General features: G+C 36.9%; 1 protein-coding gene across 1 annotated transcript; it reads right to left on the reverse strand.

Annotated features, from left to right (window-relative positions):
* Positions 1–670: 670 nt before the first annotated feature.
* LOC121993248 (craniofacial development protein 1-like) lies at positions 671–16,769 on the reverse strand. Its single transcript, XM_042547965.1, has 5 exons — positions 16,544–16,769; positions 15,713–15,793; positions 14,941–15,065; positions 14,660–14,842; positions 671–1,439 (listed from the first exon to the last, which is right to left on the reverse strand). The coding sequence occupies exons 1-5, from the start codon at positions 16,752–16,754 to the stop codon at positions 1,065–1,067; spliced, it is 975 nt and encodes a 324-aa protein (XP_042403899.1). The 5' UTR covers positions 16,755–16,769; the 3' UTR covers positions 671–1,064.
* Between the last annotated feature and the right edge of the window lie 1,385 nt (positions 16,770–18,154).

Below are 18,154 nucleotides of genomic sequence, written 5' to 3' on the forward strand. Positions count from 1 at the left end.
CTTAGATTCGGACTCACTCAAATTCAGATCTAACTACATGTCCTTAGCCATTAATGCCATGAATCTAGTCTTTGTTAAATTTATATCCAAAACATGATTTATGATTTTAAAAATTTTGAGCAGCCAAATTCTCCCATTTGTTAAGTTTAGCCAATTAGACTACATTTGATCATTTTGAAAATATCAATAAACTTAATAACTTTTTAAATTTTTCATAGATTTACAAACATGTCCTAAACTCTAAACCCTTAGTAAATTTATGTATTCATTTTAAAATTTGAATAAAAAAATGTCTATATAATATTTTTGATTAAAATGTTTGTATAGTTATATTTATTTGCATTAATTTTTAAAAAATATTTATTCATAGAATTACTAACTTTATATTACAATTTCTATTATATATATATATATATATATATATATATATATATATAATAACTTTTTAAAATTTACAATTATATAGTAATTTTTAAAAAATCATTTTTATTATTTTTAAGATATTTTTTAAAAATTAATAACTAGAGGATGAAAAAAATGCACGCTTTCCTTTTGTGCTAATATAAAATTAAAATTAGTATGCAACAAAAATATAAAAAAATTAAACAAACATAACAAATCAATTTTATGCGGTTCGACAACTAGTTAGCTAGACATCTAAAATTTGTAGCTACAAACTTCATATTGAACCAGCAAAGATTGTTTGCCACAAATTTTTCTCTTTGCCATAAAAAATAGCACAAAAGTTCCACAGCAACAAGAAGAGACGGAAAAGACTCAGATTACACATCGACTTTGTCACAATTTTTTGCCATTGAATATAACAAGTTCCAGAGCAACCAAGCAGTTGCATGTCATCATTGCTGTTCCTTGGATTTCTCACTGTTGCCTTACAACACAACTGCAGGTATAATGACGATTAAAGCAAAGCTATTGTAACCAAGAAAATAGAGAAAAACCATGCTCTCCTTTTGCAGACTTAATGCTGATTCCAATGATTTCTTTTGGTTGCTAATGGAGACAAAATAAAACTTCTAGTAGTCAATATGTAGTAGACAGATGCATCACAAATCATCCTCTCTCATATCTGTCCTCCTCCTCGCCTGTAATGTGAGGCGAGCATCCCTCTCTCTTTCAAATTCTCTAAGGTCAGTTCTCTCTAAGAAAGAAACCTTGTCCAGATACTGATTTGAGCTCTTCTTGTACGCATCTAGCTCCTCTTCCAAACCCTTGTTCTCATCCTTAAACTCATTCCAATCCTTTTTGGTTTTATCAAGGACACTGAGCTTAGTTTTTTTCTTTATCTGCTCTAGAACAGTGTCCAATGCAGTTGGAGGAGTGCTAGATGCTCTAGCCTTCTCAGATGCCTCCTTAGAGTCAGCACCAACTAATTTCTTGAACTCGATTTCCTCACCAGCAAAGTCCCGTACCTCAGTGATCTAGTGGAAAAGAAGAGATACGTTATAAATCTCCTGACAGAAATATTAGTAAGCCATTGTTTGCAGTTACTCAAAAATTTATTTAATTATCACTTTCAATAGGAGCATAAAAAATCCTTTCAGTCGGTATTAATTCTCTACATCTGTTTTCTATTTAAAGGATCAATTTCAACAAAGTTTTATGGAAATATGGAGACAATTTTGCACATAACAAAAGTCAACCAAGTGATTAAACATATAGTCAAAATAATTCCAACAACAAAATGTTTAAAACAATTAATAAAACATAAAATTAAATAAACAATTCCTAATGACAAATTCAGCCATTGCATGGGTTTGATTCGGTTCTGCACCCCAAGATACAATCAAAGTCGTTCATCTACTGACAATGGAATAAGATACTAGGCAGCAGTCCCTAACACTCTTAAGCAACTCAAACAAAATAATAAAATAAATGTTTTTATGTCCTACAAGTTGATCTATCCCTGAGCTCACTCTGAGATGAGGATAATAAAGGGTGAAAGACATGTGGAGATCTTGGATCAAGTGGTGAGCCATGAGGAAGTTACACTTGAAGATGGTCATTAAACTTCAAAGTGGACTCAGACTTTAGGTGTATGTAGGATTGATATTGTAATTTTAGGTTTATTTTGAGCATAGATCGATTGTTGATAGAATTTAGCTTCTACATGTTAACTAAGAAAGCTTCATCAAGCCCTAAAGGGTATTTAATAGATTGTCTTAGGTTTGTGGTTTATCTTTAGTTGTTGGAGGTTCAAAAAAGATAAAGACGACCCTTAACTCACTGTTACCCGTGAAACACATTTTTTCTATATTTTAGTAGTGTGTCAACAAAGTTGTAACTTTCAAATTGACCAAGATTTGTATATTGATGTTTGTGCAATTTTATTGTTGATGATGTCAAGAAGGTTAAAGTTGATCGGATACTTGACTTGGAAGAAAACCAAATGGGTTGAAGTTGACAAGACACTTGGCAATCGAAAAAAATACAATAGGTAATGCATTTAGAAAATCCAACAAGTATTGATCATAAGAAAGTCAAATAAGTGTTGGCATTTGGGAAGTCGACATTAATAAAAGTCCCATAGATCTCGATGGATGGGAAAATCTAATAGGAAGTTGGCAAACAGAGAAATTCAACAGTTGTTGACAGAGAAAGTCCCGGTTGGGCAAGGGGGACCTAATATCTAGTAGGTTGATGATAACTAAATGTTAGGCACGAAATCTAAGCAGGTCAAATGCTTTGCAATGGAAGTACTAACCATTGAGATTGTGAAGACTAGATGTCAAGCAGCTGGAAGTCCAAATAGATCAAGGAAGACCAAATGTTTGGCAATAGTTAAGCCTACACATCAAGGTTGGTAAGATGTCATGCAAGATTGAAATCCCAAAGGAGTGAACTCTAGATAAGTGAAGTCTTATAGACGAGAAGTCTCTAGGCAAGGGAAGCCATGGAGAATAGATCTCCAAGCAAGGTTAAAAGTCCTAGTAAGTTAAGGTCGACGTGCACTAGGCAAACGAGGAAGCCCAAGAGGTGTGAAGTCTCTTTGTATGACATAGATCTAGCCTAAATAAGGCTAGAATACAATGACAATCAACTAACGAACCTAAGACCACAAAATTGTGGTTTAATCAAATATGAGATTTTGGCGACACATGCATTAGCAATTGACTAATGAAACAGTTAACTATGCAGTTGATTCAGGCAGAAACAGGATGAATGAGTTTCTATTTGTTTTGATTCATGTCCGCAAGATGAGCTGTAATTGAGTCATCGATGAAAAGTTACAACAACGAAAACTTGACTAATCACATTAAACGGCAGTCGACAATAAAGGGGGCCAACAACAACCTTATAAAAATAACTTCAAACGAGTCATTCAAGGGTGCTGAAATACTGTTTCATGAGAACTTCTACAAGGGCTATAAGGACCCGACTAAGATTTTAGTGCTCATCCAAGCAATCAAGAAGTAACAATGAGAAAACATTTGCATTGTATTTTTGTTCTCATTTGTATTTGGTTGTGGTTGTGAGGATTTTACCAGCATATCATTAATTCTTGTAGTGTTGTAGAGGTTTGTCTTATTGCCTCTCTTAAAGAAATGGCTTAGTGAATTCATTCTGAATAAACATAGAATGCATCATAAGCCATGGAATTGGACTGGTATCTGAACCATGTTAATACTCTCTTGGTAGCATCATCTGCACTTGTTGTTTATTTTTTTTCCCACAACATATTTAGCACTTTAAGCATCACACAAGCACAAATCTTATTGAACCGCGTTATACTCTGTTATTAGCATCATGTGCATTAAGTATTTATCTATTTCTACTACATATTTATCACTTTGATCATCAGACACATGAATTTGTCATTTAACAATTACACTTTTGTAAATTACAAAGATAATAAATCAGGTATCCACTTAGCTCCCCCCCCCCCCAGTCAACCCATCACATTCCAACATTGAATATCAAAGTAGTTGTTTAAGGACTTGAATTCACAGTCAAAGTGCAATGATCAGTTATCGACCCACTTTTGATAGAGATTTCATTTCTTGGAAAACATAGAAGACCTACTGCCAGATATTTCAATATGGTGGTAGCAAACAAAAAGAGCTACAAACCACCAATAGACAAATTTAGACCATATTAAGATCCATCGATGGCCAATGGAAAAGCACGTTATGAATCAATATATGACCTTCCAAAAGAGACATTGGATAAAGCAAGGAAATACTATAGTGACAAGGATTTTTTTCGGATAAGATTATTAGTGTACATGAAAAGGGACATGTGAGTCAAAGCTAACCAAGTGAAATCTCTTAAGCACACAACGTAATACATCCAAGATGAAGAATGATGAGACTGAAGGTCAAATACATTAAGATTCAAGTAGTTAGAAAATGTGCTAATGTCTATTAAAGTGGAGGTCACTGACTGACATGTTAGGAATGCAATTAATGGATTTTCAAGAAGTTTATTTAATGTCTAAGAATTTAGGAGCAAGCACATTGGAGGAAATGTTTACAAATATGAAGCTTCATGAGGCCAAGCCCATTGAATAAAGGTCAAATAAGAAAAAGGGGATTGCATTTATTGCTAATGTAGGCACATCATCTTCATTGGACGCTAGTGTGTTAGAATAATTAATTTTGATATATGGCAAAGAATTAACTTAGATCATGTATTTGACAAATTGTAACAAATGTGCAGGTGTAGATCACACGATGGTAAAAAGTCTCGACAAATCAAGATTGATCGAATATTTGACAAAAGGAATTCCGGGCATATAAGTAAGTTTGTTTAGATGTTTGGCAAGACGAGTAAAGTTGATCGGATGCTTGACAAGAAAAAGCTCAACAGGTCAAGGTTAATCGAAAGCATAGCAGAAAAGGAAGACCTCAAGCTGTCATAGAGAAGGTTATTCTCCAGACTTGATAGATTTGTTGTGTAACGCTAAATGTGAGTGCACATGTATATTGGGGCAATCAAAGGCTAGATTAGACTCGGATCAAAGTCTTAGAAGTGGCTTAGTCAGTGCTCCAATGGACTAAAACTTAAATTGCAATGGATTGATACTTGAGTAGATTTATTGGGCAATTAACCCACGATCAATGGAATAGAAGCTCACTCTTTACTCCTATTTGTGCCATTCGACTGAGCAATCGGCTAATAGTCGCCTGCAACCAGTCGACTAATGCTAAGGAGCAATGATCTATGATAGAATAGAAGTTTCTAGCGGCAGCTTGAAGGATTAGGTGAAGGCCATAAATAGAAGGCATGTTGGCTACAAAATGTACATTAATTCATAGGAAAGATACTTTGCTAAATTGCTTACTCTCCAAGCTCTCTTTTGTAATTCTTTTACTTTCGTGTACAAAGTTCCAGAGTGAAAGCTCTCTTAAGTAATAGTCTTCTCACATAAAATTTTATCCTTATCTTTAAAGGTGAGTTGAGTAAAGGACAGCTCAGTGCATGAAACTCTACTTGGGATAAATCATACCACAATAGATCTATCGTATGCAGTCTTACCATGCATTGCAAAAGATTATTTCCATGACTCAAGGTGGCATCTAGAAGTTATTCATTATCTTGTATTGTAATTGTTGACTAAATGGTATCTAGCAACGATGGTAGTTTACCCAAGATGATCTTCATAAATTAGAGTAAGTCAAGCACAATTAATGGTGTTCCTGGGTGAGGAGTATCCATTCCAAGGGTTTCTTGGTTAAGGGTGAAACTAGATCAAGGCTTATCTTGACTAATGTCGACTCTAGTTTAAGTACTTAGAAGCTCATTGCTGTGAGGATTCTAGACACAACTCATTCTTATATAGGCTTGCCCACTAGCTCACTTAAAGAGATAGTTTAGTCAAGTCATTCAGGTGCGACACATAAGATGTGTCATAGGTCGTGTTAGATACTGAATTTTTCATTTAATTTTCCCACATTTTAAAATTTATATATTTATTTATTTACTTATTTTATTTTTACAGATATTAATATCATTAAAATTAGGACAATAAATTGAACCAGATCTAAATTTGATTTGGGAGTTGAGTAAAGTCGAAATGAGTTCGGATTGAACCCGTCAAGTAGACATGGTGATTAAATCACATAGGTTCAAACTAAAGTTAATTTGGATTTGTTTTGACCAATTTATGACTGAAATCAAATTTTTAAGTTGGAATAACCCAATTCAATCCTGTTGAGCGATTAGAAATTTTTCTGAGTTATATTCTTTATTCTCTCTCTTTTGTCCCACGTTCTCACTCCCTCATGCACAATCATTGCAAGTTCGCAGCAAACCCTCACATCTGCAATGAGCGACACCGCCCACCTCTTCCTTCCTCCTTCCCTTTCCTTACCTTCCTTTTCCTTCTCTTGCAGCAACTGCTCCAAACAGCTGCTCCCTGCTTATCTGCCAAACGCCCCACCTTTTACCTCTCACACACACAGATTTCTCTTCTCCATTTAGATACAGTTTTCTCTTCTCCATCCAATCACAGTGCTAAGTTCAGGTTGTCTCTCTGATAAATAGTGCTATCTTTTGTGTGTTGTTTCTTTGTCCATGCTTAAATATTAATTCTCAAGGTTGCTGATAAACCACCTACCTGATCTATAAACACAACGCTGCTCTGCTGAAAAATGATACAAAGATGTTCAAATCATGTGAAGTGCTCCTTGATTGTGCAGAGATTGCAAGAGTATCCAGCATCCCCATCTATGAATTTTGGTCGTAGAGATCACTAGCAACATTAATTGTTTCCAGGGAGTGTATAAGGTGCGGATTTGTTAGTTCTTTTTCATTGTTTTGGTGTTGTGGTCGTACTTTTCAATTTGTGGCAGCAGGTGAAAGGATATTTCCAGCAGCCCATGTCCCTTGGTGAGGATTTTGGAGGTGTTTTCGGGGCATTTTGTGGAGTTCAACTTGTGCCGGGTTGGAGGATCTTCGATTGAGATACAAATTTGAGTGAAGCATGTTGATTTGTTGACAGAGTTTTTTTTACTATACATAGATGTGGGTAAATTCTATCCTTTAACTCACTACATAATTTATTGAGCATGAAAAATAGATAAAATGATTACTCATGTGCTTGTGTAACTGTTTTAAAAAAAGGGGATTAAAAATAGTGGAATGAGTTTTAAGATAAAGTAATCGATTAGGTGTTGAATAATTGCCACTTTTCATGAGTTGTTTTAAAAATTAAAATAGATGCTTTAATTTACTCTTCTCTTGGTGCTTAACCCTTAGAATTGCTCACCTTTTATACTACTTAGTGGATATGATACTTGTATTTTATGTTTTATAGCTGATACATAACAACCACATATTAATATATAGTAAATTAGCATAACTGGTAATAAAAGAGTAATTCATTTAGGTTGGTCATTTAGACTAACTAATAGCATATAAACTCTGAGCACAATTAATAGGATGTAAACATATATAGTAAAACAATAATGATTTTAAATGAAAAAAAAATAAAAAGTGAGAAGTCTAGCCTCATACCAGAGTATGTTATCACCCACAAGGGAATGTGGTAGTGAGAGGTCGCACGTGGTCACGATTTATTTGCACAAGGGCACTATATTATTATATATCGCTGATGAAGGCTTTAACCCCATACATTGGCTAATGTTATTGTATTTTGAAGATATTGACTTTAATTATTTACTTTTTAGTGGATTAGAAATATTAAAAAGCAAAAACTCTAAGTAGTCTTATACTAGAGTACCTCACCACCCACGAGACGATGTGATCGCGAGGGGTCATGTGCAGTCAATATTTATTTGCAAGAACATTGTATTATTGTATACCATTGGTGAGGCCTGTTAGCTCATAGTCAGATAAACTTACTAGTTATTTATTTTTTATTGGATTTATTGGTTATGATTTTATCAGAAATATATTATTGCTAACAGGTTTATTGATAAAAATACTACAAAAAATGATAATTAAAAATTATTTTAAAATTATGATAAAAGATTATGAAAATAGTCGTGAATCCAAATGTTGGCAAATAATTAGAAATAAAATAATAATTGATTATATGTAGGGTTCAATACCTTCTCCCTGTGAATCCGCCTTCCCAAGAGTCTTATGGTTTCATCTTCCCTATGAGAAATTTCTCGGGATTGATTATATATAGAAGAAAGTTTGGTGCCTATGCTTTAGATCTAATACCTGAAGTTGGCTTTCTTGGGACACATTAAATAGTTAAGCTTCTGCCCTTGCCTTGGAGAGTGATGGTGGAGTGCGAGGAACGTTATAACATCTAGATATTCGAATCAAAGGAGAGGTATCATTGGATAGCTCGACCGTTAGGAGTAGAGTGAATGGCTCAAAACCATTCGCGACTGTAGGTTGAATATGTGATAACAATGGCTTTGGGAAATGAGTTGAGTGCAAACTTGGTCTAGACGCCCAATAACAACAGAAGCATTGATCTCATTCAAAGTATCAGGATGCACTTGAGACTTTCATTGTTAAGTTGGTGCTATTAAATTGTATGTAGATCGAGTGATGGTGAAGGTTCCCATGAGTTTGGGTTGGGCACATATTTAATTTTTTCACTTCGTGCCCCTCTTATGTAAGTTGGTGCCTATCTTAAGTAGCTACTTGAGTTGCATAGTAGCATGTGTTGAGCATATAGATGTTTCTTCGACTTGCACTTCAATTTAACTCCTTTCTTAAGTGTATTCAAGAGCTTTTAGGAAAGGATCTTAGGGAAACCATTGACTGGCTAAGTGGGACCATAACCCACTCGAGATGAAGATCTACTAGGCGGTGCTTTCTCGATCCACTTTCACAAAAGAACTAAGGAGACTCAAGTTAAGAAGTCCTCATTGAAGATGCATGATTAATATACGGTGAATAATGAATAGAAAGAGTATAAAGAAGAGTACCTCTTTCCATAAAGACCTAAGAACATATGGATAAGGATGGAACAAAAGGAGTTGGACTCAAACCTCGCACAGCATATGAACTTCCCGTACGACCCCGAGTCTCTTAATCAACTTCAGCAACAATAGGAATTTACTCACATGGAAAGTTTTCTCACTGGACAGCTCAATCTTAGTTATAAGTCAGTTGTAGCATATCAAAGTTCTTTTCTTGTGCCTGCGGCTTCTGCTTTGGATTCTTTTCCCATCCCCACTGAATCCATTCCTTCTATCATAGTACCAGTGGAAAAATGTGCTTGAGCCCAACAAAAGGCGTCTCTCTCCCTAATGATCAAGCTTATCCTTATGGATGCCCTTATCAGTTTAACCTAGCAAAAGTGGTAAATGGTTTTGGACCATTCACTCTTCTATTAGTAGTCCCTCTCTCCCCCCAACGGTCAAGCCCATCATTACAAATACACTAAGGGTGTGTTTGATTTGGGGTTATCGTTGATAACCTTGGTCATCGACTCAAGGTTATATTGTTTAACCCTGTTTGGTTCAGGTAATGGGTGATTCTCAAGTAATGAAACATGCTGCCATATCACAAATGGGGGCAAAAATCCGAAATCTAATTACCTCGAAATTCATAGGTTTTGTGTAATTCCGAGGGTTAACAAAAAAAAATTATAACGACGTCCCCACATGACGTGACACAGGTGGAGGAACAGATCATCATCGCCCCCAATGACGCCCCCACGCAAATCGTCTTTGCCCCCATGCGACGCAATGTCATCCCGCCTGCTCCTCCACATGGAAAGGTATTCTCTTCTATGGCACACACTCAACACTTTCTCTGTTCCACCACCCTTCACCTTTCGTTGTAGCTAGGTCCTCTTGATCCCACCCTTGATCCTCAGGTGGAGTGCTGCGGAGGATAGGTTCGGACTCTGCTGTGTGCAATAAGGGGGAAGAGCTCTAGGGTGGGCATCTCGGCGTTCCTCACGGCATTCCTCTTGCTGTAGCTGGTAACATCGCCGCCCAGAATACCTCGTCTTGAGTAACCTTGACTAGTATTCTCCTAGCAGCGGTCCCTCATGCGTCAATCACTATTCCAAGGGCAAGTAGTCACCTGTGATTTACCTCCTTAATGTTGGCCCTAGGACAGATTGACGGGGGTGCTAGGTGAGCGCAGTCGTCTTTTGCCAACTTGACTAGTATTCTCCCTCTCTCTCTCTTTTCTGTCTACTTCTTTTGTTGACAATTTGGTTTATAAAGGTAGGATTTTTCGATCTGTGTTTCTTTTGAGTTCTTGAGCGGGCTGGATTGTAATGCAGGGAGCTTGGTGAAATAGTTACGATTATACTTTCTCTGAGGGGGCTCATCCGACAGCGGAGGTAGAGGTGGCTCGGCGCTCTCGACCTCAACTTCTTTGCCTGCTCCTCCGCATGGAAAGGGAGATCTTCGCTGCCCTTGACTTCCGCCTACTCCTCCCCTTGGCTCCATCGTCACTACTATCATCGGATGAGGAATAAATGAAGAAGAGGAGGCCCAGAAGGCGAAGGGATTGCGGGGAGCAGTGATGTATGGTCTTGGTTCCACGACAAAACGTCAATGACAAGGGTAAATTAGTAAATGTTAAATTAGGTGGCTGCATAACCTAAGTTGAACCAAATAACATTAAAGTTATGTTTTATTCTCCATAACCTTGGTTCCCTCATGTAATCAAGGTTTTGTATAATAACTTAAATCAAACGCACCCTAATGCTCAAGCACAATCGTCCCTCTCCCTAACACTATTGGTTGAGCCCAACAACAATCATGAATGGCTTTGGGTCATTCACTCTACTACTAGTCATTCCACTCTCTCCTTGAGAGTCGAGTTTATCCTTACATATGCCCTAACGATCGAGCTAATCAAAAGGAGCGCCCCTCTCTCTCCCCCTAACGACCGAGTCATCTTAGGATGCCCTAACATTAACGGTAAAGCCCAACAATAGTCATGAATGACTTTGGGACATTCACTCTACCTGTGAACATACGATCATCCCCCTTCCTAACAGTTGAGCAAATTGTCCCTCTCCCTAACATTAACAATCAAGTACAATAACAATCGTGCTTTGGGCCATTCATTCTAAACCTATGATCGCCCCCTTACTTTAAGTTTGCTTCCTCTATGTACCCTATTGGGGAGCTAAGGAAAACAACTAATCTTAGAAAAATACTGAAACATCTTATACTCACTAAGCCAAGGGAATTACTAATCTTAGAAAAATACCGAAACATCTTATACTCACTAAGCCAAGGGAATTTAAGAAGTAAGACTGATAGACTCCTTGATATCTCAGACGTTGCTACTTATCTCGAGCTCTATCGGAAATCCAACTTCATCTTATACTCTTTTTATCAGAGGCTCGTGTTTGTGCCTCTTAAAGAATGAACTATGGAGAAAGAGGTGAAGTAACCGGACCGAACTATTAACTAATTAAAGCGGGTGTTGGTGCCCAAGACGAGTAATTGAGCTGAAATAAAATTTTAATACTTAATGCATAGCTATTGTTTTATTCGAGCCCGAGTCATTTGCTTAAGTTGGATTTCGTGCCCTTTCCCTCTCTATCTCCTAGAGCAATTGTCAAAGTTCTATTAGAGTCATACATTGCCTTCTCAATAGCTCCCGCGGTCAAGTACTCCTTTTATCCAAAGAAAGTTCAATTGTTCCTTTCCTTAGTAGACATTCCTTCCTAGTCTTTTCAACGGGAACGTATACCAACTAACAAATTTTTAATAGAGCACCAACTTAACAATTATACTAGTCCCTTCTGCTAGCAAACAAATCATGAAATGAATGGAATGAACTTCATTCGAACTCAGAAGAAAAAGGATAAGTTTTCCTCTTATGTTAGGCAGTCCATGCCTCTTAATCTACTCCAAGTTTGTCATAAATGATTTCAATATGAGCAGCAAATCCCTCGATCGAAGGGGCGTCATGCCATTGTCATTTTAGCTACAATTCAAGGCTCAAACTCATTCACTTCAGGAATTCACTCTTTAAAGCGAGCTTTAGTTTACCTCACTAATGGATAGCAAGATTTAAAACTCAAATGAAAGGAAGAAAGCCTCTTGGAACTCACATTGCATGAACTATTGTAACATAGTTATTTAAGGCGTGAAACACCCAAAAGCGCATAGGTGTTGTAAGGTCTAAGGCGCACGACACAAGGTGAAGCACATGCCTTATCCAAGAAAGGCACTGGTATAAATTTTTACAATTCAAATATATATAGGGAATTTCTATCAAAATATTTCACTAACAAAACTATAATCCATAAAATATTAAACAATAATGTAAATATAAAATTCACTAGCAAATAAATTCGTTATATGCATAATTCAAATTAAAGAAAAAAAATTCAAATATCTAAATCATTAAAATTTCATCATCTTCCTCAATCATATAATTATCATTATCGCCAATGTTTCATATTTGTGTTCGGCCGAAGTTGAATCTTCATCAATTTCCTCAATACCAATTTTTTCCTCGTCTTCATCAAAAAATTGACTTGTAGAAGATCTTATCTTCGTTGTTTTTGATATAGTTGCCCTTACTTCCTTTGAAGAAAATGAAGCCCAAGATCTAAAAATGTACGGCAACTGCACTCCGAGTCAAACTGACATCATTAAATACTACATCATTTTCATCATCAGTGCTATCATTTAATCCCCCATTAACCATTCATTGCTACGCCTATCTTATCCAAAGAAATAGAATCGACAATGTCACACATAGAAATAAGTGTTGCATGTATGCTACGTAATTAATAAAAAGGCTAATTAAAGGCATGGGTTGGGCTTTAAAAGTGTTTTGGGACCTGATTGGCATCCATACATCTTGCTTGAATCAGGCGAGAAAAATCATGCCTCAAATGTGCCAATCGCCTCTCACAAGGCACGCACTTAAGCACATTTCTTTCAAGCAATGTGTCTAGATCACTACCCAGGCACAAGTGGCTTGCCCAACCATGACTTGCTCGTAGGCGCGACCAAGCGAGCACCTTTAATAGCTATGTTGTAGCAGTCGGAATATAGGTTTATATAGGCGCAGCCAAGCGAGCACCTCCCTGGCTTTATATAGGTTTCTTTTAATTAATCTGTCATGTTTTCGATTCCTTCTCGCGCATGTCGTTGCGCGACGGGCGCTCGATTCCGTTTATCCCGCATGATGCACGTGATGACACTCGAAATTACCGTGTACGGGTGACAGTTTCATTCCCATCATAGAACGATAAAATCCGTCCATGCCGAATGGCACGGAATGAGATTTTAAACGCTGCTAATTAGCAAATAACAAACAAATCAAATCTCTAATTATTACCGTCACTTTATACTTTAATTTGTTTCCTTGTATTGTTGAAGTGTTAATTTGGAATTATCTTCAATTTATTTTTCTTCAAGGGTTGCCTATTATAATGATTTAATTCCTTCTTTGCATTACCATATCAACAAAATTTTTCATTCTACCCGTCGGCCAGCACATGATTCATGGTTCAGGGCTTCCTCTCGCCAAACCTAGCTTCCTCCTCCTTCGTGTTGAAACTAAAGCAGTACCTCCTCCTCTAGCCATACTGAAATATCTACGTACACTTCCTCCTACTTCTCTTCTTTCTCTTTCTCTAAGTTCTTCATCTTCTCCTTTCTCTTCCTCCGATACTAGCGCTCCCTTCCGACACACCTCTGACACTCATATTCCTCTTGTTCCTCTTCCTCCGACACTAGCACTTTCTCCTCTTTTGGCACACCTTCAACACTGATTCTGACACTGGTAGCACTATATCAAGTGGTCAGAAGGACTATTTGTGAAGAAGATAAATAATCTAATATATGTCCAATTTAATGCAAGCTTGAAGAATTGCAAAAATGAGAAGAGATAGGCTCTTTTAGAGTCAAAAAGATTTCACTAGAAATTAGGTGAATGAAGATGTAAGAAGAAATAGTTCTTGGATCAAGCTTGACATGGGATATAATTGCAGAAGACTAAGGGCTAATGAGCTTTCTCAAGTAAGAAGAAACTTGAAACTAGTTGGTCCCTTTATAGAAGAAGAGATTAATTCTAAGGAAGAAAGAGAGGAGGGTGATCAGAAGGAATTAAATTAGGACTTTTTTGATAGCTTTTTTCAGCTTAGAGAGGAGCCTATGGCACAACAGTAAAGTTGTTGTCATATGACGTAGAGGTCACAGGTTCGAGTTTAGAAACAACCTCTTGCAAAGTTAGATAAGATTGCGTACAATAGACCCTTCACCGAGATCCCACATTGACAGAAGCTTCATGCACCGGGCTGTCCTTTTCTCCTCTTAGAGAGGACTAGACTTGATTCCTGCCCATCATTATTCACTTAAAGTTATTTTATTACAAACTTGAGTGTATCACACTAGTAATCTTTTCTATATTTAGATATTGTAGTTATGACATTAATTTGAATTCGCTATGTGTTTTCCTGCAACATTGATGTATCATTAAGAATTTTATGTTTAATTGTGATTTTTTCTATTAATTGTATATATTTTGTGGTTGTGTGTTTAGTGGTTTTAGTATTTGTTCTTGTAATATGATATATACGTAACCATATTTTAATAATATTCCAATGTAATATGATATATACGTAACCATATTTTAATAATATTCCAATGTAGGCCACCTAAGCCCCCGCTTAGACTCGCACCTACCACCTTGGCACTATGTTGTTAACTGACGAGCTGCTGCATGGAATCGCTTGCTAGTACCTCAAAATGCAGAATAGAGAAAATATGCATACTTCAACTTTTCCCCTTCCAGCAATTGTAGATAATCCAGCATCCTTGGCAGCCAAAAGAGCAGCTGCTGCAAGTTTCTTAGCTTCTTCCATTGATCCATTAAATGAGCTTTCTGGTCTCTTTCCCAGCGTTGATGTAGCAGCTGGTGCCTTTGCAGGTGCAATTCCAAGTCGGAACATCCAGCTCTATGAGATCCCAATAAAACAAGAGCAATTGGAAGTTAGGAAAAATTGGAATAAATTCACTTTGAGATTAGATGGCAAAGAAACATTAGCATCATTACAGGAGTTGTTGTTTTTGTCTTTATACTTCCAGTTGAATTGGGCTTATTCACTAAGGATTTGAGGTCCTTGAGGGGCATCCCACTGTTCATTTTCTTCCAAACTTCCTCAATGCGAGCTTTTCTATCTGAAATCAAAACCAAAATGTGTCAAGTCCTATACTTGTAAAAGAAGCACAACTTTATTGAACTAATATAACTAAATGACTGTGGTACAGCACAAGTTAACAGAAGTATGAATGGAAACGGGGAATAAGCACATATTGCAAAACATGTGGTCATCGTCATCATCAAATCATGTTAGTTTTAAATGCTTTGGTCAACTGAATGGATCTTATCTCTCCACTAAGCCTATGTAATGCTATTTGTAACATTGAAATGTTCCAAACCATTTAATTACTTAACCTTATGTTTTCTTTGGTCTCTCAATGTCATCACACCTTTAATTCTCACCAATTGCATGTGTTCTAGGCTTCTAGCTATACCATTTATTAGTAGCATTTGAACGTGCATAAGATCTTAATATATTTTTATTATTTTATCATCTATTAGAGATGCACCTAATTACTCCCAAATAGAAGGATCACTGTTTCTGTGTTTTTGAGCAACTTCATAAGCCTATCTAAGAATTTTTAAAATGCTACACTAACTTTTTGTGTTTTTTCCTCACTGACCAACATCCTAAACTGTAAAGTATGACAGATTATATCACAGTCCTATAATTTTTCACATCAGCAACGTAGGATAACTAAATACATATTTCTCACGGACTTACCACTATCATCATGTTGCTCCTGCAAACTGGGAGGTTCAGCCTGATTCTTAATAGCTTCGTCTGAAGTACATATTCTGCTTCCTACAGTATGTACTTGATTAACATTAGATGCTCATGAGTTTTATAATAAGAGAAATAACTTTACCCATCTATCAGTGGTATGACAGAACAAACTTCAATAGCAGTCAGAAGGAAGAATTAAAGCACTTAAAACAACATTGTCCAGGCAGTGTGTTGTATCGAGATTACCATGTGAAATAACTGTACCAGTTTGTCAAAACAGTCAAACAAGTTTATCACCATAGCATAGCTGCACATTAAGAAGGTATAACAAACACAATTCAAGATTTTTCAAACAACGGAGGACCCAAATTATACAGTGAGGAAACAATAAACACTAAAATGATCGAAACTACTTGTAAGTAATCATTATTACTATTTTTTTTTACTTGTAAGTTTTTCATAGTTTAAATCAGACCTTGTTCCACCTTAATTCAGCACATAAAAAAGCCCAGACTGAGCTTCAAATTTAAGCCCAAATTCTAGAAAAAAGTCAAGAAAGACGCCAAATTTGCCCACTTCATCAATCAGATTTATTTTCCAGAGATCCGACTGCAGTGATCAGAAAAGCATGATGTCAAGTAGGGGGGGAATAAGAATACAAGAAGTGAATGACACACATAAACTTTGGACCTGTATTCTTGAAAATTTATAGGTTGCCGTCAGGATGTTAATAGAAATTGTAAATCCCCATGAATAAATCGAGATCCAAGTCTGGAAAGAGAAATTTAAGCAACTAATGTTAGAAGCCCGAAGGGGCAGTGAGCGCACCTGATTCACCGGGAGACGCCATTACGAAGGGATGAGAGAGCGAAGTCGAGAACGAGCAGTGAAGGTAAGGAAGAGCAGAGAGAGGGAGGAACAGCGAGGGCAAGAGCAAAGATATCGAGGAGCCGGATCGAAGAACCGCGTGGCAGTGGTACGGCTCCGTCGGATAGTAGAAGAAATTGAGGGATTTGTAGTAACCGTCGAAATCTCTCATCGAACGACTGCAGGCGCATCTTCTACCCCTCCTGATGATGGAGAAGCGGATCGGTTTTGGGTTACTGCCTCGAGCCACGACTTTCTGATGCCCGATTACGCGAGTGTCGCCCCTCACGGCACCGTGAATTGTCAGAGATTGAAAATTGAGGGTCGAATCGTGAGACTGATATCCCGTATAATTCACCTGTCCATTTTCTTCTTAGTTATTATAGCCTGCGGTTGTTAAAATATAAAGTATTATAATATTAAAATTTGACGGGTCTAAATATTTTTTTTCATATTTTATCAATCTACTGATAGCTAGTAATCATGAGATTTAAATTTTAGCATATAAATGATGTATTTAAATTTTAGTATATATATATATATATATATAAAATAAATTTTTAAGTATATTTTATTGGATATATCAATTAGGGGAGTTGATTGAGACTTAATCCTAAGTTTGAAAGTTAAAAATATAAGGGTATGTTTGATTTGTGCATTTTCTATTTTTATTTTTTAGAAAATATGTGTTTTTAAAGAATAATGTTTGATTTTATTGTCTGTTTTTTAAAAAAATATATATAAAAATTTTTAGAAAAAATAAAAAAATATCTAAAAATCATTTTTTATTTTTTAGAAAATGTACGTCAAATCAAATGTACCCTAAGCTTTTAATTCCTTCTTCGTCGATTCCCTTTCCCTCTCTCGTACCGTACTCTCTTGCGCGACCCGTATCTCACCGTGTGTCGTCATCGCCGCCTCCCACCGCTGGGCGTCCCTCTCCACCCCCAATGTCGTTGTCGGCCATCAGTTGGCCAAGCAGAAGCAAACGTCGTCGGGAACAACCGTTGCCCCCGGGACTGTCGTGGTCTCCTCCACCGCCCTCCCATACACACTCTCGATGTTGTTCCGCCGATTCACTCCACCGCCGGAGCGACCAGTAGCGTGCCGCCTTTTGTCTTGAGAGTAAAACCATCATGAGCAATCACGACTGTCATCGATCGGTCAGCAGCCGCTGTCCCAATATTGCCACAACCGCATCATCGCTGCTGGTTGATCGGATACCATCCCTCCTACCGCTTGGTCGTGCGATGCTGCAACCCGTCGGCAAAGCTGCCACTATTCTCCTGAATTCGCGCCGAGAACCACCGCTAGTAACTACAGTAACAATGAGATTTATTTGATTTTAGCTATGCTAAAATGTAGGATTTAATTGGAAATTTGGGATGGATTAATGATCCATTAACTTATGGTTAAGGGATTGAGACTATTGTTCATACTACGATACCAGATTAAGATTAAGTGGTTGATTAATTAATGGTTAATTCCTGATCAATCAACTCAAATGGAGTCATGTAAGTGTGGAATAATTGAATAAATACTCTTTGTTAATGAGTTAATTACTTACCATTT

The sequence above is a fragment of the Zingiber officinale genome, chromosome 6B, assembly GCF_018446385.1.
Source record: "Zingiber officinale cultivar Zhangliang chromosome 6B, Zo_v1.1, whole genome shotgun sequence".
Classification (NCBI taxonomy): Eukaryota; Viridiplantae; Streptophyta; class Magnoliopsida; order Zingiberales; family Zingiberaceae; genus Zingiber; species Zingiber officinale.

Excerpts from the sequence above, each read along its gene's own strand:
- LOC121993248 (XM_042547965.1), bottom strand. The coding sequence starts at position 16,754 with ATGAGAGATTTCGACGGTTACTACAAATCCCTCAATTTCTTCTACTAT. Across the intron at positions 15,794-16,543 it reads GGCGTCTCCCGGTGAATCAG|GAAGCAGAATATGTACTTCA; the intron begins GTGCGCTCACTG and ends TACATACTGTAG. Across the intron at positions 14,843-14,940 it reads AGACAAAAACAACAACTCCT|AGCTGGATGTTCCGACTTGG; the intron begins GTAATGATGCTA and ends GGGATCTCATAG.